The sequence below is a fragment of the Lissotriton vulgaris genome, chromosome 1_1 (genome assembly GCF_964263255.1).
Source record: "Lissotriton vulgaris chromosome 1_1, aLisVul1.2, whole genome shotgun sequence".
Lineage (NCBI taxonomy): Eukaryota > Metazoa > Chordata > Amphibia > Caudata > Salamandridae > Lissotriton > Lissotriton vulgaris.
The window spans coordinates 1,436,699,800-1,436,724,403 of record NC_141685.1 but is presented as its reverse complement, the minus strand read 5'-3'; the positions used below and the strand labels follow the sequence as shown (position 1 = coordinate 1,436,724,403).

Below are 24,604 nucleotides of genomic sequence, written 5' to 3'. Positions count from 1 at the left end.
CATAAATGTGGCGCGTCGGGTCCCTATGCCCTGTGGATTCTTCTGTCACTGCACCTGCTCTGCTTTTAAAAGATTTGTGGCGGTACTAGGTCTCCATATATCTGTTCTCTAATTTCTCACTGGAGTTGGTTTCTTTCTCCTTTAACTAATAAACTCCCTTTTTTTGGACATCTTTAGTTCTACTGTATCAGTATAGTTTCACCCATTACTTAGATGTTTTGTGATTTTAACAGATTAAAACTGTTTGATCAAGATTTTCGCCTCTTAAATGTCAATTTATCACGGAACACACCAATCAGCAACTGAGGGATGATCAGTTAGCCTTTCCAATGGGTCTGCCTCCGTGCAGCCCCATGTGTTCCACTTTTCTTTTTTTGTGACTGTTGATTTGTATGAGCTAAAACATTTTTTATGTGGCTGATCGCTGTTTATGTGGCAAGACTGTTAAATCCAAATTCCGGCAGAAAAAAACGGGGCCACAGAATCTCATAATTCTAGTGGTCCGGCTTATGTTTTTGTATTTTGATTTTCTGATGTTGTATGCATTGGTAAGCAAAAGCAAAAATAATAAAGCAGTATCAAGACATTGTTTTGTCTGTTGTCCAACACTACCATTAGGGGTAACAAGTGCTGCATAAATGTAAACTGTTTTTTCCCTCTTCCATCCCTCCGCTATACTTCTCAATCCAAATACCTGACTAATAGCCACCACACAAATTAGTTTAATATTTCACTATACTAATTCACCACTAATGCTTTATGGGTTCCAGAGTAGCGTGCTACTCGCCGAAAAAAGCACTCTAACACTCCATCAGGGGTGTAATATGGGCTATATAAATGCAAACCCTTTTCCCTCTTCTATCCCTCAGCTATCCTTCTGAATCCAAATAACTGTCTAACCTATCCACCTCTCTATTTACTTTCATATTTCACTATACAAACAACACTAATCCTTTATGGGTCCTGGAGTAGCGTGCTACTCGCCGAAAAAGCAGTTTGACGCCTTGTCAGGGGTAGTAAGAGCCACATAAATGAAATTAAAATACAGTACAATGAACAAGGCAATCCAATGGCTCCACATCCTATAGAAGCCTTGGGCCATTTAAATTGGCGTGGGAAGTATAGTGTAAGTCTCATATGATCGGATCCTATCGATCTTCGGGATATTGGCCTAGGAGTAATATACATGCAGGCAGTAAAGACATAACCACTTTACAACATTTGAAATACCTGGCATGCATTCGGCCCTTCCTCGCCTACGTCGGACACGCCCATGTTAAGCCATTTTCTAGAATTTTTATTAGGTCATTTAAATATCCAGCACTTTGTCTTCAAATAGGATCTTGTTAGAAAGAACTGACAAGTAGATTAAATACATATTGACCAATTAAGGCTCTTACACAAATGAAATTAACAGTAAACAGCAAATGTACAATACATTTCACCTTTTTGATATGGTTAACAAAATGGTAAAACAACTCTACTGCTTTGATTGATTTTCTGAGGTGCCGCACAAGAAACAATATTTCTTCAGTCACAGGAAATGGAATTCATTCCCTGCAGTAGTTTTCTTAATTTGCAGTGTTCTGTACCGTTATATATTTTTCTTTTGACATATTAGTTGACACACACATTGACTTTTTTGTAATAAACAGTTTTCGCCATAATTGCTGCCAGATCAGAATATGGCGTTTTAGTTTCTGAAATCCGCTGCCAGCTAAAGCACTGACAATCAAAGTGCCACAGTCAGCCAGGCCTGGCCTGCAGCCTTGAATTTTGTTAAAACTACATTAAATACATATTAGTACACCTCCAGATCTCACTGTAACAGTGTTAGCAACATACTGCCCATAAAATAACGCGGGAACGTGAATCCAAATCGGTTGGATTTTATCAAACAGTGACATTCATTGTTACGGTTTTTCATTTTAAATACTTGAGAAATTGAAATATCACAATTTCTTCCCCCTAAAAGCATATTTTTCTTTTACCAGGACAAAAGGCTTTCGTTTTTCAGAGACATTTTTGAAGTGGAGGAGGGCTTGTCTGTCATCATTGACACAGCCTAGCTCCTGTCCCTATGAGACCCCTGGGTGTGGTTTGATGAGAATCACCCTCCATTTTGAAGACCACTGCCATAAATACTTACATTTCTTGAATCCACCCTCCATTGTGAAGAGCCTTACCTTTCAGATCCTAACCTGCCAAATTACACAGCTGCCCCTCTTGAACAAAGTTCATTGTTCCAAAACCCATAACTTATGCTTTGTAATAGAATAAAGTAATAACCTTTCAAGTAGGGTGTGTATGTTTCTCACATGGTGATGCCTTCTAATATGAAATACAATGTTTAGCATGGCCGGACTGGCCGTAGCAGGCACCGGGCGTTTTCCTAATGGGTCGGAAGGCTGGGGGCTGTTTTTGGAACGGTGGAGGCCATTTTGTTGTTACTGGGGGCCAGTTTTGCTGCAGTGTGACAAAATCGCCCAACTTTAACAAAAGAGAACCAGCAGTGTTTCCCACCAGAACTAACCCTCACTCCACCAGAGCCCTTCTGACACAATTGCCAGGGCTGGTTTACATTCCCAGTCCAGGCCCTGATAGTTAGTGTTTTTTATTGGTATCAGGCAAATGTGGTGTGCAAGCAGTAAAGAACCTATGAATTATAGTAGTTTATTGGTGATGATTCCTTCTCATAACGGCGTACCAAATCTGAATAATAGCGTTACCAAGTCAGTCCAACATCATGTATAAACCTATAGCCCTAGCTTCTTTCAGAATATAATGTGTAAAAAAAAACAATGACTGCAAAAATAAGTTGTGCATACTAACCTAAAGCAGGGCAATTAAATGTGGCATCTATTGCATATTGGGCAGCAGGACCTCACATGGGACACACATTGTCAAGTTCCAGCCGGGTTTCTTCTACTTCAAGAATAAGTAAACCTAATTTGGAGCATAGTGACTCTTATCCGGGTGTTTCTAAATCTCTTGACCGTCTCCTAAATCCTCCTTCCTCTCCTATGCCCTCCCTCCTTCGGGTGTGAAGAAGGAATTTGGTGATCAAATGGGCTGAAGCCTGGAAATAGTCTGGCTGGACATGAGGCTGCTGTTCTTTTTTACAACCTACTTGTCGCTGGACAAAAATTATCACCAGGGAGCATGTGGGACAGCCGTCAAACCAGGACCATGAGACATGATGTTACTGCATTTCATTCTGTGACTACTATCATTTCTTTAAATCAGGAAACGTGGTACGTTCATAAAGCCAGCTTGACTGTGGAAGACACCTATGAATGGAATACAAGTAACCACATCTGGTCGTTGTGAATTTCCCACTGTTTGATCAGCACTGTAGAAAATCCCATTGAAGGGGTACAAATAAGTTTCCTGGAAAATGTTTATGTAAATGTGAAGTTAGATTGGATTAAGTGACTCAGTAAACCAAGATGTCTACGAGATATCTTTGATACATTTTTCAATGTGTACTATTAAGGTGTTTTATATTTGAATGGTGCACACCAGCAATTTAATATTTGAATTATCTGTGGAAAGTAGCTCCCTTTTCCTTGAGGGACATGAGTAGTAGATGTTTACCAGGTAATCCCTGAAGGTTATGCACGTTCACCACAGACTCAGTTTATGAAATGACCTAGAGTATGGTAGTCAAGTTTGCTATAGTTACTACTTTGTAAATCAATTGGTATACGTTAGCTTGTCGCACATAAGCCAAAAACGTTATTTGTGGTTTAAAGCTGTATCAGTTACAGTTATCAAGCATACAACATACAAATATTGAGTGTCTGTTATGTAAAACAACAGCAACGATTGCAAAGTCAGCACACTAAGTTAGAAAGTCCTTATTTCTATATTCACTCAGGCATTCTTTAGTATTACTTTCTCCCACGTTGCTTTCATGTTTTCGGAGTAAGGGTGCAACGTGATCTATCTTTTAGTATTTGGTTTAAAGCAGTCTAAGCACAACTGTATGAAATATTTCTTATAATTCAAATAGATATGTCATATTCTAAAACCAAGGTTCTGGTAGTTAAACTCAGACAGAAGTTGAAAAAATGTCCCACGGCTCTGGTATCCCAGGCACCAAATTTTGACTACGTGGGGATTCGATTTTCATCCACGGGTAAACAGCCTAAGTCTGAGATCACTGTCTTCTAAATACCCTGGCCCTTGTGGAGAATGAGTTCCTAAAAAGATTGCACTCCCTTTTTTGATTCTTTCAGTATTGCTCCATGGGGAATTTGGTGTGTTAATCTTAACCAGCATGTACAGGTCAAACCTTTAATTTTTGGATTAGGTTTTAGACTAACCCAGATGGTGTAGTATATAGGGAAACCTTAACAGATTTACTATCCAGAGTTGGAGTAATGGCTTTCTCTTGGTTTACATACACATATAAAGAACCTATGTATTAGCCTTGATCTCACTGATGTATGGATTTCCCCACATTCTAACTGGAGCATAAATGTCTTTACTGCCAAACAAAATTGTGTTTCCTGACCCAGTGTGCCAGTCTGGATAACATTCTTTATTCTAGTATACGCCCGTGCTGTTTACACAATAAAGGTAGCACAAGAAATAACTGTCCAATTCCTATGTTTTCTCCAAAGAAGTTAATAAATTCCCCAAAGTTTTCATAACATGTTTGGTTCATTCTTACTATTTTTTTTGTTCTATAATTAGGTTTGATTGCATTTAAACAGAATTTTTTTTTGCATGCAATGTTGTTCAGATTGTAATGGATTTTGTAAATCGGAAATAAATAAACTTTTATGATGATGAGCTCCAAGATCACACCTATGCTAACTATCTTCTGCATGGCAATCAAACCAGCTTCATATCACACACCATCACTGAGACCCCTACCATTCAAATCATAGCTGATGCCCTCCTTTTCACAGAAATAGATGACCCCCTGCCTCCAGATATTGCAGGATGTCTCGTCCGCCTTTAATACACTCCCATCCCCACCGTGCAGTTTCAAATGGGATTCACTGGCAATCTCCTTTACCAGTTCTCCTACCTATCCAACCAACACTAGATCATTCACATGGGTGGAAACTCGGGTATCTTCTATACCTCATATGGCGGTACTATGTTTTCTGATTCCGAAGGACGCTGAGCTGCTGTTTTTTCTTCTCCAAACTTGAAGCAGCACATTACACAACAGGAGCCAATTTGGCAGATGACTCAATTATTCAATTAGTTGTAACACAAGGCGAAACTGACTCCACCACTTAATAAAATATTCAGTTCTCTTCCTGCAGCTATTTAAGGACACTGTTCTTTGTGTACTACTTAACATGTTATTTCTTCGATTTGATAAGCTTCCATTTGAAAATCTTAAGTAATAACTGCAAGATTATCCTAATGAATACTGCTGTGGAGGATGGGTAGGGAGAATAACGATGTAAAGGATGCATGTTTAACCTGATACATGTTAATCAAATCGACCCATTAAATATATAAAGATAATGACTACAGCAACTTCAGGAAAGCATCAAAAACAGTGCTAGATCTCATACTCAGGTTTGAGGTGATCGGGGGCCGAGATACCTCCTGTATGGGTGATTCGAACACAGTATCAGATTGTATTAAAAAATAATAATGACACTAAATAATCCTGATTTTCACCCACTTGCTTTGTGTGCATTAATATTATCTTTGTTACTGACTTTGTTCCCTTGGCCCCTACAGCTACACTTTTAAGTAGCTGCTTGTGGCATGTATTTCTCAAAAATCCAAATATAGCCTTGGCTGATAATAATAATAATAATAATAAAGGAGTTTCTAAAGCGCCTGGTTACGCCCTCACGGCGTGTCCCCGCGCTGTGATATCAGTGTTATTCCACTTACAGTTAGTCAGAATGGGCCTCCCTTATAGTTCTTGCTGTAGCAATGCTTGATTATATAAAGTGTCCAATAAAAAAAGGTTCTCCGACATTTCCTATGATTTTCACTAAGCCTGGGCAAAATTTCATTTATACAGGCATAAGTTGTGTAGCTTCTCACATTTAGCTTTACAGTTGTTGTGCAAAATGCAAGAGATTACACCAAGTAGCATAAGTGAGGTTTTGTTTAGGTAAATATCCTTTGGCGTGAACACAGGAACAATAGTCGTACTGGTATAGCTCCAGGTGATTCACGATGTAAAAAACGGCAAATGTCAATACAAATTCTATATCACATAAATGTTAGAAATATCTGAGCCTAACGGCCAATCTACAGAGGTTATTGATAAAAAAAATCAGTTTAATAATGAAATTAGATGCAAAGATTAATAAATACAATATAGGTAAGAAAGAAATCCTATCCTATGTGTAATCACAAAAAAAAAAATATATATATATATATTCACTGAAAAAACCATAGGTTATAGACCATATATAGTTAGGGATTAGCATTTACAAAACCTTATTTTACTTGCACAAAACCATTGAAATTCCATATATAGTTAGTTGCACTAACTATATATCGCGCACCCGCAATCCACTGCTAATGATGTCACATATTACATCATTCATGACATGGTCAGTGACATCACTGATGACATCTCAGATGACATCACTGATGACATCACTGATGACAACACCCAGTGACTGTATGTTTCTGTAAAGTTAAAATATGTCTTACATATTGAAAAATGAGTGGATGTATAAGTGTCTGGATGAAGGATTTAGTAGGTGCATGACTGACTGTATGAGAGAATGATTAAATGTGTCTCACTGAGTGCATGGGTTAGTGACTAAACTGTCTTAATTTGTGCATCATTATATATGTTGTTCTGTACACTGCTGCATGTTTAAATCAGTAGCTATATGAGTAACTATATGGATTATTGAATGGTTGCCCAAGTATTTGTATGGGAGACTGAGTATGTGTGTGGGTGGCTGGGAGGTGTATTACTCTGTGCATAGATGTGTGAGCAGTTGATTCACTAAATGTATGGGTTCAAAAGTGCATGTGGAAACAGCTGTATGGACAGTTGACTGTGTGCATGAGTGTATTGGTTAGTGAATGGATATCTCAGTGCTACATGTCAAAGTAAGTACATATGTAAAACGCAGTCCATGTGAGAGTTGACCTATATAAATAACTGTGCATAAGAGCCAGTGAATGTGTGAGTGGCTGTATGGATCATTGTGAACTTGTATCAGGGATTGTATAAGACAGTAAATATGTGTTAGTATATGTTTGAATAAGTAAGGTGTGTATAACTGTATAGTTGAGGAAATGGAGGTGTGATTGATTGTTTGCATAACTGACTAGGTGTGTGAGTAACTCCATGGATAAGTGACAGTCTGTGAGTGTCTGTTTATACTGATTGTATCTAAGGTTATATTAGAGTCTGAAGATGTTCATTGTATTATCACATAAATGATATCATCAGTGATGTGATCAGTGATGTCATTTGAGATGTCATCAGTGATGTCATCAGTGATGTCACTGACCATGTCATGAATGATGTAATATGTGACATCATTAGCAGTGGATTGCGGGTGCGCGATATATAGTTAGTGCAACTAACTATATATGGAATTTCAATGGTTTTGTGCAAGTAAAATAAGGTTTTGTAAATGCTAATCCCTAACTATATATGGTCTATAACCTATGGTTTTTTCAGTGAATTTTCAAGGTTTTGTAAATGCAAATTCCTAACTATATATGGTCTATAACCTATGGTTTTTTCAGTGAATTTCATTGGTTTTTTAAAAGCTAATATCTATAGCTGTAAAATATATTCTTTATTACGTGACGTATCACATAGCCCGTGAGACGCCTCATGACGCATCGCATAACCATGACGTATCGTCACTGCAGCGCAAACAAAACCCGTAACGTAAGCGCGCCGGAGCACGCTTACAGATATATATATATTTTTTTAACCTTAATTAGACAAAATCCACACGTGCACATATCTTGAGGCCTTGCAAAGGCACATCAAACAAACAGTCCCTACAATTTTGCCAAGTTTGGTGGAAATCTACTCCTTTAAATTTTATTTTACTGTTTCTCTTGATTTTCCCCTTGTTACGCTTACCGGAACGCTACCCGGTATGCAAACAAACGCTCCAAAAACACAATATGTCGGACTCCCGTTACGCTGCCAGTTAGCTGCCCGGTTAACGTACCGGGAAGCGCCTCTACCGCGAAAAATCGCAATTTTTTTTTCTTTTGCCCCGCGGGGAACTTTAATAGCCCCCTCATCAATCCTAGGGGGTCAGAAGGGGTCTACCTTACCCCTTTCCTTCATTTACACCTTTTTTTTTTCCACCTCTTGTCTCTCGATCCCACCGAGAGACAAGATGGCGGCCGCTCTGGACTGTTTACAATGTTAACAGCCAATCAGCTTCTCCTCAGACTCCCGTTACGCTGCCGGTTAGCTGCCCAGTTAGCTGCCCGGTTCGCGTACCGGGACGGGCCTCTACGGCGAAAAATCGCATTTTTTTTTTTTTTTTTTTTGCCCCGCGTGGCTCTATAATATCCCCCTCATCAATCCTAGGGGGTCAGAAGGGGTCTACCTTGCCCCCTTTCCTTCATTTCCCCCTTTGTTTTGGCCTCCTCTTGTCTCTCGATCCTACAGAGAGACAAGATGGCAGCCGCTCCGGACTGTTTACAATGTTGACAGCCAATCAGCTACTCCTCAGACTCCCGTTACGCTGCCGGTTAGCTGCCCGGTTCGCGTACCAAGACGCGTCTCTACGGCGAAAAAATCGGATTTTTTTTTGTTGTTTTTTTTTTGCCCTGCGTGGCTCTATAATATCCCCCTCATCAATCCTAGGGGGTCAGAAGGGGTCTACCTTGCCCCCTTTCCTTCATTTCCCCCTTTGTTTTGGCCTCCTCTTGTCTCTCGATCCTACCGAGAGACAAGATGGCGGCCGCTCCGGACTGTTTAGAATGTTGACAGACACCGGAGAGCCAATCAGCTTTGCTTCGCAAAGTTCCGTTACGCGTCAAGTACGCGAACCGGAGCGCTGCCCGGAGCGCTGTCACAGATATATATCTTTTTTTGAACATTAATTTCTCAAAATCCACTGGAGCACATATATTGAGACCTAGCAAAGGCACATCGGGCTAACAGTCCCTACAATTTTGCCAAGTTTCGTGCAAATCCATGCAGCCGTTCGAGCTAAAAGTGAGGCCAACCGCCCTATGGAAATTAACATGGGAAAATGCGTTTTGGGACCCCCCTTTTTTCTCGGCCCCCCCTTGACGAACCCCCCCCCAAATTTTCAGGGGCTGCTCAGAAACAAAATGTGCCATTTTCCTGAAAATTTCAGCCAATTCCGTCCACAAACGCCAAAGTTATTAGACATAGAATTTTCAAAAATCCCATAGAGAAAAAATCCTAACTATATACACCTACTGGCTATCGCCAGTAGGTAATATATATATCTGTTTCATAAATTAATCGTCAAAACATAACCAAATTTAAAGGGGAAAAGGAGGAAAGAATAGTTTACATACATATACATAACAATTCATATATTTTCTTTATAAAATCTCAGAATGAGTGGCTTAAATCATGAAAGATTTTTTGCATTGATAGCTCCCAGTAATTAACACACATTTCCTTGCAGCTAAAGGTTGTTCTTCTCGGCTATAAAAATGGCCAGAATTAACAAGTTTAGCATCGGCTAGTGTTTTTTATGGGCATTCTCTGAATACACCACTAACGACTGACAGTAATGTGCACAGCGCTGCAGTAGAAAGTACAATATTTACTCTCAGGTTCCTAAACTTAGCTTGGTTACTGTAAGTTTCTTTGTAGCATATCACAGCTATCTTACTGATCTTTTTTTTTATTTTCTTAAGGTTCCACTGACTGTGTGTGTTATGCAACCGTGGGCATTAATGATCCAGTCACCTCTGCACTGCACATTATCATAGGTAAGTTGGCTACCAGGATAAAGTTTATCATTTATTTCACGAGCACTTGTTTGGTCTGATCACTTTGCCATTCCTTTTCGATTTGCACTTCCTGGTATCAGTGATGCCTTCTTCTGGCAACAGGAATCTGGAGGAAAGGAGGAACCTTAGCCTTATAAGTAAGGAGGCGCTCTCCAACTTCCTCAATAACCTTGAGCTTACTAAGCATCAGGATGCCAATCTGGCAGCTGCTGAGCTATCACAACAACTGTCGGCAGCAATGGATTCTCTGGCACCTGTTACTAAGAACTACTCAGCGAGAATAAAACCCTCTGCTCCCTGGTTCACGGAGAGACTCTGAAAGCTGAGACAGGCTTGCCGCAAACAAGAGAGGTGCGTGCAGACTTAGAGCCTTTGAGTAGGGAACGGCATAAACAGTGTTTGCAAGAGTATAAATTAGCCATCAAGGAGGAAAAGAGATTATACTTATCAAAAATCACTGAATCTGTGCAATCCCCTAGGGACCTTTTTAAGGTCATTAGGGGCCCGATGTAGGACACCAAATACCGGTCGGTAACGGCTGATTTCGGCCGTTACCGACCAGTATTTGGTTTTTGATATGTAGGGGCCTTAAATTTTACAGAATCGGTAAATTTACCGATTCGGTAAAATACCGAATCGGTAAATTTACCGATTCGGTAAATGTAGATGTAGGTGGCACTGAAAACAGTGCCACAGGCCCTTAAGAATTCGTTATTTACCACAAAATAATATTTTGTGGTAAATAACGAATTCCAGTGTACATGCACATCTGTGTATGTACACCTGTGCCATGTGGCACACATACATGCCCTAAGGGCATGTATGTGCTCACATGGCACACAAGCCAGAATCAGGGGTGCAACAGGGTGTCAAAGTGACACCCTGTCCCCCTTGACAATTCAGTAATTTTACCGAATCGGTATTTACCGATTCAGTAATTGACATTGATTCCTATGGGCCTCAAGGCGATTACCGAATCATATCGATTCGGTAAAAATTACCGAATTATTTCCTACATCTCATTTTCCGAATCTAGAATACCGAATCGGTAAAATTCGGTATTCTAGAGTCGGTAAATGAGATTTACCTACATCAGGCCCTAAATCTCTTACCTCCCCTCATGTCACGGATCCATCAGAATTTTCCCAGGAGCTCTGTGACAAAATATCTGACTTTTTTCATACCAAAATCTTAGACATCTACTCTTTGCTGAAAGTATCCAACTCCATCACGAGGTCGCCTGCTCGATCTGCTCCTCCTCCGAGTGAGGCCTCGCCTACAGAGGAGTCCCCTAGGCTGCTCACCTTTACCTCCATGTCATTGGAGGTGACTGACCGGCTCCTTGGACGAGTCAAATCGGGCTGCCCATTGGATCCCTGCCCCCTTAAGGTTCTAAAAACTTGCAGTGAGACTATTATCTCTCATCTCACCGTTGTTTTGAATGCGGCCATCTCAAAGGGACTGTATCCCACTCTGTGGAAGACGGCTGTAGTGAAGCCTCTTTTGAAGAAACCTTCCCTAGACCCTGGAGAACTGAAGATTTATAGGCCGATCTCTTTGCTACCCGTCCCAGCCAACATCCTGGAAACTTACTTAAACTCCCATCTCTGCACCTATCTAAAGGGTCACCACCTACTTGATCGCTCACAACATGGATTCAGAAGCCACCACAGTACGGAGACAGCATTGACGGCTGTTTTTAACCACATCCGTACTCAAGTGGACGCAGGGCATACTACCCTGCTTGTTCTACTTGATCTCACCGCAGCCTTTGATACCCTGTCTCCTCACAGGCTGGTTGAACGCCTTAGCGAGATAGGTATCAGGGGCTCGGCTTTGGGGCTTATGGCTTCCTACCTTAGTGAGCGGGCCAGACAGTTACGCTAGGCCAATTCTACTCGGCCCCTAAACCCCTGCTGTGTGGTGTTCCTCAGGGCTCCTCCCTGAGCCCAACACTCCTTAATATCTACTTTGCTCCACTTGGTAAGGTTGTGAGTTCATTTGGGCTAGAGGTGCTGTCTTATGCAGACGACACCCAAATAATGGTGTCCATCTCGCACAGTATAAGGGACTCTACTCTTAACCTCAGGCGCTGCATGCAGGCAGTTTCTTCATGGATGGTGGATAACTTTCTGAAATTAAATGGAGAGAAGACTGAGGTCTTGATTTTTTGTAGCAAACAGGAAATCTGGTCTAGTGACCGGGGGCCGGACGCGCTTGGCGTCTGTCCCTGCCCGGTTTCCTGTGGTAAGAACCTTGGGATTATGGTGGACAATTCACTCTCTCTCAATTTGCAGGTCAGCAGGACAGTCTCCACCTGTTTCGGGATCATTAGGATCCTCAGACAAATTTCCCATTTCTTCTCCTTTGATGCACGCAGGCAGGCCGTCATTGCCCTGGTAACGTCCAGATTGGACTATTGTAATGCACTTTATCTGGGCATTAACAAAGGCCTAGTGCGGCGCCTGCTGTTGGTGCAGAATGCGGCGGCTAGGTTGGTGCTGAACCTCCTAAAATATCACTCAGTCACAGCCTCTATCAAGCTGCTGCACTGATTTCCTGTGGACCGTAGGACCCTCTTCAAGACCCTGGGCCTGACTTATGAGGCCTACTATGGCTCAGGTCCCGCGGGGATTGAAGCTATTGTCCATCACTATGTTCCTAGTAGGCTGCTCCGGTCGTCAGCAAAAAATCTGAGAAGGCCAAATGGGGAGGGACCGCTTTTGCCACGGCTGCTTCCAAACTGTGGAACTCCCGCCTGTATGAGCTTTCAAGCCAGGTGTCCCACTCTCTTTTCTGCAAAGCCTTAAAGACCTGGCTTTTTTCTCAATCGTCGGTATAAGCATGTCTTTCTGTCTGCACCCTCAGGTTCTGCGTACACGCCTTGACACCCTTGGGCTAAGTTCGCGCTCTATAAATCCTATATTCATTCAAGTAAAATTAATACAAAGTGTTCAGAGCAAATTTCAGATTACAGTTAGAATAATGTTTCTCATACCAATGTTTATGAGCTGCTGCAGCTTGAAGAAAATGGCCAGTTCCCTTAGAGTGCCGGCTGGTGATGGGAAGGTATGACACACATGTTATGTATGTGCAAAGTTGTGCCATGTGATTTCAGAATGGAACTTCAAGATAGATTTAAGGGAACCTAGTCAGACAAGAGACGTTTTATCTCATATTTCAGAAGGTTCAAACAGGCTACCTTACTGGCCCTTCTTAGTGCTCAGGTCACTGTAAACATTCTGAAATACTCTAAGAAACATGCAGAATTTAGTTATAAATTTGGAGATGGACCTACAATGTACCACAACTCAACAGTGTCCCAGAAAAACTTGAATCTCAGGAGAGCACTGAAAGATCCCCCCACAAACTCACTTTTCATCTCAAATAGCTGTAATGGTAGGACTGGTTGCATCTTGCATTGAATATGTCAACATTCCCTGTTTTTGCCCCGAGAGTGCTAGCCCTAGAAATGTTTCAACAGGTGCAGAGTGGAGCAGCCCACCTTTTGACCACTCTTCCAAGAAGGAAAGAAACCCGTTGCTCCTCGACTGAAGACCCTTGTTTGGATACCGGTACTTAAGTGCATCAGATTTAAAGATATACATACAAATTGTTGAGTCTGTCTCAAGATCAGTAAAGTACACACAAGTACACACAATCTCTCAGAGATTGGGAGAAGCGGTCTGAATTCTCCCCACCTCATCGCCTGTGGCTTCCTTTAATTAAAGGCACTTCAAGTCTACCTGAATTCAGTCCCCTACACACTATTTCTCTCCTTGTCTTCGTGTTGCTGTTATGTTCCCCTATGGCCTCTCATATCCCTTGTCTGCTTCCTGCATTTGGGCACATGGTATATGACATTATTCCTATTACTTACTATGGGATTCCACATTAACACTCAGTTGATTACTTGGTTGTTCAAACAAACTAATTTTTCCTTTTTGTGAGCGCTTAATTTTATGTAAAATATTCTCATGCCTCCGGGTAATCTTCATGCTGCATAAAACTGCATAAATAAACAAATGATTAGGTCAAATATGGTAGGCAAACGAGAAACTTTCTCCTTGAAAGCTGCAATCTTCTGAAACTATTTACCCGGGCAAATCAAACATGTGAAAGATATTCCATGATTCAGGAAGGCTTTCAACACATGCTGGTTTACAATCTAATATTTTCCACCTTGCACTAGCATATTCTAATCTAGAAATAAAATCGGAAAACCTTAGAGCAGATACATAAAAGCTGTGATTTGAGGGTACCACCCTCAGGAACTTCAAGTGCTTCGGATGTCCTGCGACTTGCGCCCTGTGTCCTCTCAAACTGTCTGGGCAAGTCAACACCCGGATCCTTCCTCAAGCAGTAGCTGAGAGGAGAGGCCTCTGCGCATGGGAATGGGATTGAAGGCTGCTCGCACGCTGATTACCATCAGACAAATCACTGGTCATCAAGTCTGCGGCGTCCACATGTCTAGAAATGCACCTGTACGTTGAAGCCTTATCAGTTTTGGCTAGGAAGGGAGGTGGCCGTTCTTTCCCTTCTCCATTATTTTCTGATCGAGGCAGAGAATGGGGTAGAAGCATGAAAGATTTAGTTGCTGGTGCTCCCAAATAAACTTGAATTAAACTCTGTTGCAGAGAACGTCTAGAAGGTAGATGCTTGCTCGGCGCTTCCCATAAACCGAGAAAACTAAGTAGTATTCTCTTCAATAAAGACTTTCAGACTGTCCACTGTCCTTTCAGCTCTAAATTAAAGATACAAGTGTATAGCAGAAATTAAAATAGAAAAACAAAAAAGTAGTCCACATTTTGGTGCAACATTTGAAATGGAGCGAAGCAGGTGGTTTAAGTAGAAGTCTCCAATTTGTTGCAACTGTGCCATCGTGATCTGTATTTCAGAAGGGGCTGTGCAAGCCTCTGCTGCCCTTTCTGTAATACCCTTGTGTCCCTGGGGGCACAGAAAGTAGGCGCATATATATGGCCATTGCATCCCAGGGAACTTTCTGTAATACGGCCCCTGGTTTTTTTCAGTACTCTGCATTGGCTGTAAAACACTAATGCCCACATGCATCAAAGTCAATTGCATTCGCAAACGGTGCGAATCGCAATTTTCGGCCGTTTGCGAATGCAATTGACTAATTTGGAATGCATCATGCATTTCGCAATTTTAGGAATCGCAACCATGTTACGATTTCTAAAATTGCGATTGCATTTAAGAAATCGCAATTTGAGATTTCTTAAATGCAATGCATCATTATTTTTAAATTGCGAATTCGCAATTTTTGAAGGGGTAAATTAGCATGAAGTTGAACATCATGCTAATTTACCGAAAACTTTCAAATATGCACAAATTGCATTTTTGAAAGTTTTAATTTACACAAACACATGCCCTTGGGGCATGTGTGTGTAAATTGCATTTAAAGTTACATTTCAGGGGTGCAGGGAGGGGTTCTTTGGACCCCCCCTGCACCCTTGAAATTGCATTCACATTTTGCGATTCGCAATTTGAAATTCGATAAATGTGAATGCCTTTTGGCCCATAGGAATCAATGGGAAGGGTTTTCCTTAATTGCGATTCGCAAATTGTGAATCGCAATTAAGGAAAAATACCGAATCGCAAAAAATATTGCGATTTTTTTAATGCATAGCATTTTGTGATTTCTTAATTGCGATTCCTTAATTTTCGCAATTAAGAAATCGCAAAATGTAACAATGATGCATGTGGGCCATAGATTGTCCACAATGTGGTTTGATACCTTTGTGCCTTGCAGTAAAATCTCAAAATACCAGTCAATAAGTCAGTGTCAAAGCAAAGCGAGATCCTTTAAAATCAAATACCAAACAAATTAGTGGTAAGTACATTGCATGGGTTGCACAGGATCTGAGTTAAAGCGTGTCTGGCGCTAATGGTGAAAGAGGGAACTTTTGAATGCGTATAGAAGAAACTAACATTCTTCTTTTGTGATAAGCCACAGAAGAAAATCTTTGATCCATCTCATGTACCAGGATAAAATCTGTGAACTTCAAATGGTGGAAAAGATCTGAAGAAGCCAGAAAACAGAAAGATGAAGAGGTGGGGGAAGATGAGCAGGCTATTCTGGTTCACTTAACATCAGCTGGAGAAAGCCTTGTGATTGTCACGCAACACTATCAATATCATTACTTTTGGAAATTACTTCATTGGATCGGGATGTCCTGTTCCAGTGTGTGAATGCCAGACAGATATGTGATTTCAATTTAAATGCATACAAATCAGGAGATATCGGACTTGTGAGTTTGAGGGCCTTTTAATCTGAGTCAATTTGCTTGGTCAGTCTAGTAACAATATGCAGCTTGAAATCTATGAATCCTATTAACAGAAATGTTTTCCTCCCCCCAAAGGTGACTCACAGAATTTGGATGTTTGTTCGGCCCACCACAACAACACCTTCTTGAAGTACTCTGTCTCTTTGATGGGATATGGCTTCTATGGCGATGTGTTAAAGACCAGCGAAAAGAATCGATGGATGGGTCCAACCAGATATGACATCTCAGGTACTAAAAACGTAAACCCACTGTCATAGTAAAGGGCAAACACCAAAAACAGACCCTTGTGATGCTGTGCCTGAGAAGCTGGAACAGACATTCTCAAGAGTGAAGAAAGTCTTTACTGTTGTATGAGTGTGTAGGTTTAGGTTTTATTGGATATTTTCAATGATTACTGCGGCTTTCCTAAATATGTATGGAGTTTTGTCCTTTAAGGAGATCTCAGCAAGATGGAACACTGAGTTAAAGGTTCACTGCTGACATCTGGTGGTATCTACGGGTCAATAAATTGAATACTACTAAATTGTGTGATAGTGAGAGCTGCTATTTAATGCTTCCTGGAACAGTAAAAACTGTGCTATAAAGCCTTCTTTAAAATTGTGATTATTATTTTTAATATATGAATTTCAAACGGCTTAATTAAGATAGGTGGATAACAGTGATTTAATAATAAAATGTTTTTCTGGGTGCTTTTGTTGTAGAGTTGTTACATAAAGCTTGGACCCTTCACATAAACTAACTTTATCCTGCATTATCACATAAGTTAGATTTCAGCCGTATGTGACACGGTGTGAGGATAAATCAAAACTTTTGCTCGTCCTCTGGTTTTATGGGTGAAGTCTGGGATAATGCCAGAGTTTGATATGTGATTACTCATAATTATCTTGGAGATGGGTTGGCGTTATGGCCTTTTTTGCTTTGGTTTGAGATCTTACTTTAATTACCTTCTCTCACGCATGTGATGCTAGCTTTTTGCATTAAGAATTCCATGAATGAATTTCATGTTTGGAGAGTATACCATGGACAGCCTTCCTCTGATACCAGAACTCTCCAACCTCTTCTAGCCGCACAAGTGTCGATCTACTTTTCTCCAGCTAACTAGTGGGTAAGGGCAAAAGGTGTTTCAAGTGGAGAGTGAGCTCTGTCAGGAAGATGTGAGCACAGCTGTGCAGCCAACAGCTGAAGGGTAGAGTTAGCCTGCACCTTTGATGTTTGCCTACCTTGATCCTGTACCGTCCAATTAATACATGATGGCATTTAAGGCAGAGTGCTGTATCTGCAATACTGTCCTCTAAGTGCTTCCTTAAATCTGTGGTATAAATGTGCTAATGTGCATGGTGTTATTAGAAGCTCTTCCACTTCTTGATGCTTTGACGTCTTTGGGGGGAACTAATTACAGAATATAACCCATAATAAAACAAGCATTTGCAATGCAACAGGTCTCGCATTTGCGAGAGTTTAAGCTATTGGCATTGTAAATGACAATGCATTTTATTTATCTGTTTTGCTAATTAACACATAAATAAATTGCATTGTCAGTTACAATGCCAATAGCTCAAACTCTTGTAAATGCGAGACCTTTTCAAAGAAGCGGCTGCCATTGTCCCAGGCTGCTAGGAAAGCGAAAACGCGCACGGCCCGCTGAATGTTGCAGGAAAGCATGTGGTGCCTGCAGTAGGAGAAACTCATTAAAGTAAATAGTGTTTACAGACTAAAACAAGGGCTGGGGTCTAACGCGCCGGAAGGGGGTTTAGTTCAGATTTGAATATTGAACAATATAAGTAAACCGACCTCCACTAGGCGCTATTATAACATATTTTTGTCCCTTTTAAAAACAAGGCTGGGACTTACATACGGGGCAGAGGTCCAAGCTGCAGTTCTGGTTTGAAATTAAATTGTATATATTGAATAGCATTAGAAAACCAACCTCCTTCGGGCGCTGTAGGAAAATGTTTCCTGTGAGACTCGGACATACATACGGGGATGTTGGGGGGGGCGACGCTCCGGTTCTGGGATTTAACTATAAAACATATTCAATAATATAAGCACAGCAGCGTCTGTAAGGCGCTATACCAATATTTTGGGCTTTAGTAAACACAATCTTCGGACATACACACGGGGCGACGGGTCTAGCGCTGAAAGGCTGGAATATAATTACAATTAAAATATTCTGTAACACGTGCAGGCTAGCCTCGACCAGGCGCTATTAAATACAGTTTTTGTGCCTAATAAACGCGGAGCTGGGGTCTCACGCTGCAATTCTGCTATGACATTATTATGTATATATTTTCAGTAATATAACTACACCAATCGCCGAACGGTACTAGGAAAAAAAACGTAAACAGAAGGTTAGAACGCAAACACAAAAGGCCGGGATCTAACCTTTCTGTTTTGGGAAGTAATTATAACTTATATATTCAATAATGTAAGAACACCGACCTTCAGAAGGCGCTAAAATATTACACGTTTTGGGGCTCTTGATAACTCAAGGCGCACAGAGACATACACACAGGGCTGTGGGTCAACGCACTAGTTCTGATATTAAACAACAAATGAATAATCTAAGCACATCTGCCGCCTTAAGGCGCTATTAAAAACATGTTTTTGGACTCTTGTATATATCAGTTTCAAACATACACACCGGGAGGGGGCCCAGCGCTTCGGTTCGGAAATGAATGATAACTTAAATATGTAGTAATAGAAGCGCTCCAACACCCCTCGGGCGCTACAAAAACACAGCCCACAGACACAAATACAGTAATATAAGCACACACACAAGGCGCTATGAAAAACATTCATAGTTCTGGCTTCTTGTGCACATGGGCGTTACATATAGATACAGAGCTGGGGTGAATTTAGTAAACATTCAGTAATATAAGCACACCACTTTCATAAAGCGCTATAAAACATGTTTCTTCGCTCTGGTAACACAAGCATCGGAAGGATACAAACGGGCCCAGGGGTCCAGATTTTCGATTCTTAGATGAAGTTACAATTTAAATATTCAGTAATAATGCACACCGATCTCCCTACAGCGCTATAAAACCATGTTTTCTGGGCTCTGGTAACCCAAGAATCGGACGGATACGCGGGCCCAGGGTCCAACGCTCCGGTTCTGGGATGAAATCCGAGGCCGGGAGGGTGCGGGGACGGAAGGATGCTCGGCTGGAGGAAGACGGACAGGCGGACGAGTGAAAAAGCAGAAAAAACAGAAAGCCAGAAGCGGTGAGAGAGTGAGCGTCATTGCTGAACAAAAGCTCACAGAACCAGTCGCACAACTAACATGGCAACCAACCCCAGATTCAAACAAGCGCAGGCGGGCCCTTGTACCTTGTACTTCCATGGCCCTGGTCTGCCCGCTGTCCTCGGGCTTGGTCGGGCGCAGGCGCAGCTGATATTAGACCTGGGTCTCTCTTTCCGCGGCAGGCGGGCACGCGCGCGCTCACTCAGTGCGTAGGAGCTTTCGCAGCTGTATAGGAGGCCGAGAGGGGGCACGCGCCGGCAGTCAGTCAGACAGACTGACGGACCGAGCGCCATGGAGCCGGCGCTGCTGCTCACCGCCTGCCTCCTGCTGCTCGGCGGGGCCCGCGCCGACCTCTCCGGTGAGTGTGAGGAAAGAGGGGGGGGGGACATCTCACCCCTGGGCGGGTGGGGGTGGCGGCAGGCAGGCGGGCGGTATGTGTGCGTGTGTGTGTGTGTCTGCGTGCATGTGCGCTCGTGTGTCTCTCTGTGTGTGTGCTCGTGTGTGTGTGTGCGTGCTTGTGCGAAAAGCTGTGGCTGTGTGTGTGTATGTGAGAAGTGCATGAGGCACAAACTGTAGAGGGTCGCGTGTAAAACTGAAACTATCACAGTTGACGCGCGCGACCTAATCCCAGTCAAGGAGCTGCGCGTTCACATTGCTTGTCCGCTGTCTGTTCCCCTTGAGCCCTTGAAAGATGAAATGATCCCAATAAGTCTCGCAGCGACGGATCGCTTTCGCGATCCGGTTCGCAGTGCGAGACCTAAAAAATGAGGAACTAAGGTATGATGCAAAGAATATTCCCCTTCCTCGCTCCCCTTTTGTTGTGCTGGTTGGTTACATTCGAAACTGATTAGTAGCACTTCTGCTCTATCTGTATCATTGAGTATCTTTAATCACTTTTCCCAAAGAGAACAGAAGAATACATTGATGTTATTCTGGGAACATTGGATCTGACTTGGACCAAGAAAGTGTTCCTCTGTCACCTCTTATTACACATAACTTAGCATACCACAAATGAGGTCAGTGGCAAAATTAGCTTTTCAGGTTGCCCTCTACTAATAATGATGATAACAGCTATCTTTAGGATTTGTCTACTTGGAAACCTTTGATAATTTACAGTACTTTGGCCCAGGGTTATATTTTTAACTTGTTGGTGCATATTCTTGGCAGTGTGGGCCATGCATAAAAGTATTTGGAACGTGTTGCTCCTAACAGCAACTACCTGGATCTGCAAGACGCTTCAGTCATTCACCCTTTATTTCAAGTGGATTCTTGCATGGTTGTAGACCCAGAGAAAAGAAAGGCTTTTTTATTTTTATGCATGTGTGTAATGGCTGATACAAAGGCATTACAGGACGTGTGATGGGAACAGTTAATTTGCTCATCAAACATAGACAATCATCATTGGTTCACATCCCAGAAAAGGCTTTCAAAAGCCAGAAAATGGATATAGGACTCCTGCATAATTATAAACAAATTTTTAAAGGTATCAAACTGATGGAGAAGCTACACACTCACAAGCAACATACTGTACCAAATAAATGAGACATGAACTGGTTTGTGAAACTAGGATTACATTGTGGACCTCAAAGTTGTTAGGTTGTATCATAGTTCGAATTTACATAGGAGATTACTGCACAAACACTTGGCCTTCCCGAATTTGCGGTCTTTGGTCTCCCCATAGTGTCTGAGTTCATTTTGGGTTGAGTAGCATCTTTTGTGTTATAAATAGCATGGACAGGGCAGTTGATTTCTGGTAACTGGTCCTAAGCAAAAAATGTTGGTGTTATTATTTGTGTTGTATTCAGCACACCTATATATAAAAAGTATGGCTGGATGGTTGAAAAATGTTACTAAAGAAGTTCAGTAATTTAAGATGTTCAATCTAAATTCCATTAAAGCTTTAATTTCACATTTAGTAGCTCCAGACTGTAAGTAGCCAACACGTTTTGTCCTCCAGAACTCACACTTCACCAAGACTGTTTGTATTTGCTCGAGTTGGTGAATGCCAATTTTAAATTGCTCTAGGTTGACATGTGAAATCAAACATTGTAAGAGCATTAGATAGACCTAAGTCTATACCCAAAGAATTATGAGATGTGAACCATGCAGAAAATGTGTATCTGCTAGGCAAGGGTAAGAGTGCTAGGACCAAGACTTCAAGGACTGTGGATATCCTAAGGCCAATTTCTGGAGTGGTTTGCAAATAATGATGAGGATAAGTGATAGCATGGGTGTTTTGTGATGACGTGAGAGCAGTGAGCATCAACCCATGAGGGTTAGGCACCATTTGTTACTACTCTTTTGTATGTTGTACGATAAAATGCAGAGACATCAGACAGGGGTTCTGCTCTGTTGATATTTGTAATTAATGTATTACCTGCTCCACTTAAATAGCATTTCTTTAAATGCATCTTCCTGAAAAGAACATTAGATGATAAAAGTACTAAATGGCTTAAAGTGTAATTAGACATTTATTCTGTGTTCCTTAGAGGTCAAAGAGATCAAACATTTCCCTGTTTGGAGCACTATGTGCCTGTCTAGTTCTGTACATCCATGGACAGGTGGTATGTCATAGAATAACCCATCACACACTTAATGAAACACAGTCTGTCCTCTGCTACAGAACCATCATTCTCAAATTCAGGTGGCCAGACCCGGATTCCCCAAACAGACGGGAAATACTCAGAACAGTGGATATTAATGCTGCCTAAACTCCACTTCGCCCAGTACCAACACTAGCAACATGGTGCAACTACTTGACATCTCCGTTTAGAATGTCCAGCAGAGTAAATATTTTTCTGAGGGCACCGTTGCTAAATAAATGGCAACTAAACATCCAGAACCATAAGTGCCTTGTTGCTGGCACCATACCTCTGTTTTATGATAGGTATGTCCCTCTCCAAGCAGGATTGGAATGTCTCTAATCAAGCTCAAAATAAATCCGTCATTGGAACAATGTTGCATTATGCATAGGGCACCCTATTTACGTTTTTTTCTACTGTCAGTCATGAGTGCCTGGTCAGTAGGTCTACAGATTGAGAGGTAGGCGAGATAAAAAAGATAATAGATTTCCTAATTAAGATTAATTAAGTGCAGATTTAGAGTTATTTATGCTATTCTGCAATGCAAGTGTTTTCAGATAACACTATTGCGCTGTATACTGCTAAAACCTTTTGTACATTCAAATGTGAGTATACATTTATCAGTAAAATAAATGTGAAAAAATACACATTGCAGTTTCATTTATACAGAAAACACAAAATAAAAATGGATAAAGACAGAAAAACTGAGCAAAAATAAATATGGATGAATACAGACGAAAATGTTTAAGAAATAAATACCATAAATCCGGGAGCCCAAATTATGCAGGATACTTGAAAAGAAAGTAGCAAGTGCAAGGTTCCTCCTTTAAGCACTTTGCCACCCTCCACAAAGGGAGTACAATCTCAGTGATGTCTTCAATGAATGTATTTTAAAGCCTGCACTAGCAGAGAATCATCCCAAATATCCTTCAGGTACGAATAGTAGCATTTCTTACTTCACCATCTCCTGCCATCTCTGTTCCACCTAGCTTTGTCAATCCCCACAAGACTTACTTTCCTCCCTACTCTTCATTTCAGTTCACTGTTGAGCTTAATGTGACCCTCTGATGCCCCTTGTATGCATCCCTGGCTCGCCCCTTTATTTATTAGGGTCCTGATAATATATAGGGCTTATGTGACCTGGGTTTTCTTCAGCTTTGATACACAGCCAGAGTTCTCTTTCAGTTGATTCCCTGCTGCCACTTGTTTCAAACATAATGATGCCTTGTGCTTGAATTCCCGGTTTACTCTTGTCTGCAGTCTTGCTCATGTTTGATTTTCTTGCTTATTCCTCGTTTGAACTCCCATGTTGCCCTTCAGTTATGCACTCAGAGTTCCCCTCTATGGATCTCTTGGTTTTCCCCCTTTTGACACCTTACGATACCCCCTAATTTGGCTGTTGGCTGTGTAGTTATCCTCTTATTTGCTTTCAGCAATGTTTTGTATTGTAGCTAATGCCCAAGTGATGTTTTGCCTATAGTTAATTTCGTGTAAATTCCTTTAATTTCACAAAGTGGGGGTCCTTCCACTGTGATTCCTCCCTATTTGTTTTAAGGATGCTTACTATTTGAGGATCTTTGTGGCCGTCACTGACTTCCCCAGTCTCTCTTGTGTGCTCCTCATGTAAACCTCTGGTCACACCTCAGCTGATACATTTTGTAGCTCCTGCTTGATGCATGGCCATTTTAGGCATAATGGACTTATTGGACCTCATTCAATTTAACACACTTAGTGCTCTGAACACATTTAGAACAAAACAGCCAAATTAATGAACAACCTTCATGACTTGGAACATGCACAACCTGTATTAAGGAGCTCAGGATGACACTCAAAAGATACTACTCCTCTACTATGAAGCATTCAGAATCTTATAAAATATTTTTGGAGTCTCTGTTTTGAGTGCTTACTTGCTGCACTCTGTCATGCATTATTCACCAGATTACGCGTGTGGCATGCCAACGCTTGACTCGGAAAGCAGTGGGCCGCAGCACTCTTTTTTAAAAAGTCTCAGCAACCCAGTGCAATTAATTAAGTAACAAAAGTTAAAACCATTTTTAATAAGCCAGTCATCACCTAAATAGCCCTATTTGGCAAGGATTGCTATTCAAAAAAAGCATTAGAACAGCCAATAGCTCTGGCTTTGTCTGCCTGCCTTTTGGCTTTGTAAGTGCTTATTTTATTTTGTCATGGTTTTTGTAAAGCTTCATTGTTAGGGAAGGGGTTGGCCCTTTATCACTTTAATAATCATCAAAAAAAAACAATGGCTAAAAGCAAAAATAACTTTTTGTCTCAAAAAGCTCATATTAACATAGTAATCCCTGGCAACGAAGCAAACTACTTTGTGTGTGAATGTGCTCCTTGTGAAAGGGCAGAATGACATTACAAAATGAAGGCATGTAATAGCTTAAGTGAGCTGACTCATTGCCTATACTGTGTGCTGGAGTGATGCTGAAGAAAAATATGAATTATACAATAATAGATCAGAAGATTGAGAAGATTAAGTGAACAGCCGCTGTAAGTCAGTGCATTATACATATAATTGT

The 24,604-nt window shown here is 41.3% G+C and overlaps 1 protein-coding gene across 3 annotated transcripts in view; it reads left to right on the top strand.

Moving 5' to 3' along the window:
• CERK (ceramide kinase) overlaps window positions 1-24,604 on the top strand; it is a 214,402-nt gene that overhangs the window by 135,291 nt on the left and 54,507 nt on the right. For all 3 annotated transcript variants that reach the window (XM_086967292.1, XM_086967289.1, XM_086967293.1), the window contains 2 exons: window positions 9,835-9,909; window positions 16,311-16,463. In XM_086967292.1, the coding sequence (XP_086823418.1) occupies window positions 9,835-9,909; window positions 16,311-16,463 (228 nt within the window). The remainder of the gene's footprint in view (window positions 1-9,834; window positions 9,910-16,310; window positions 16,464-24,604) is intronic.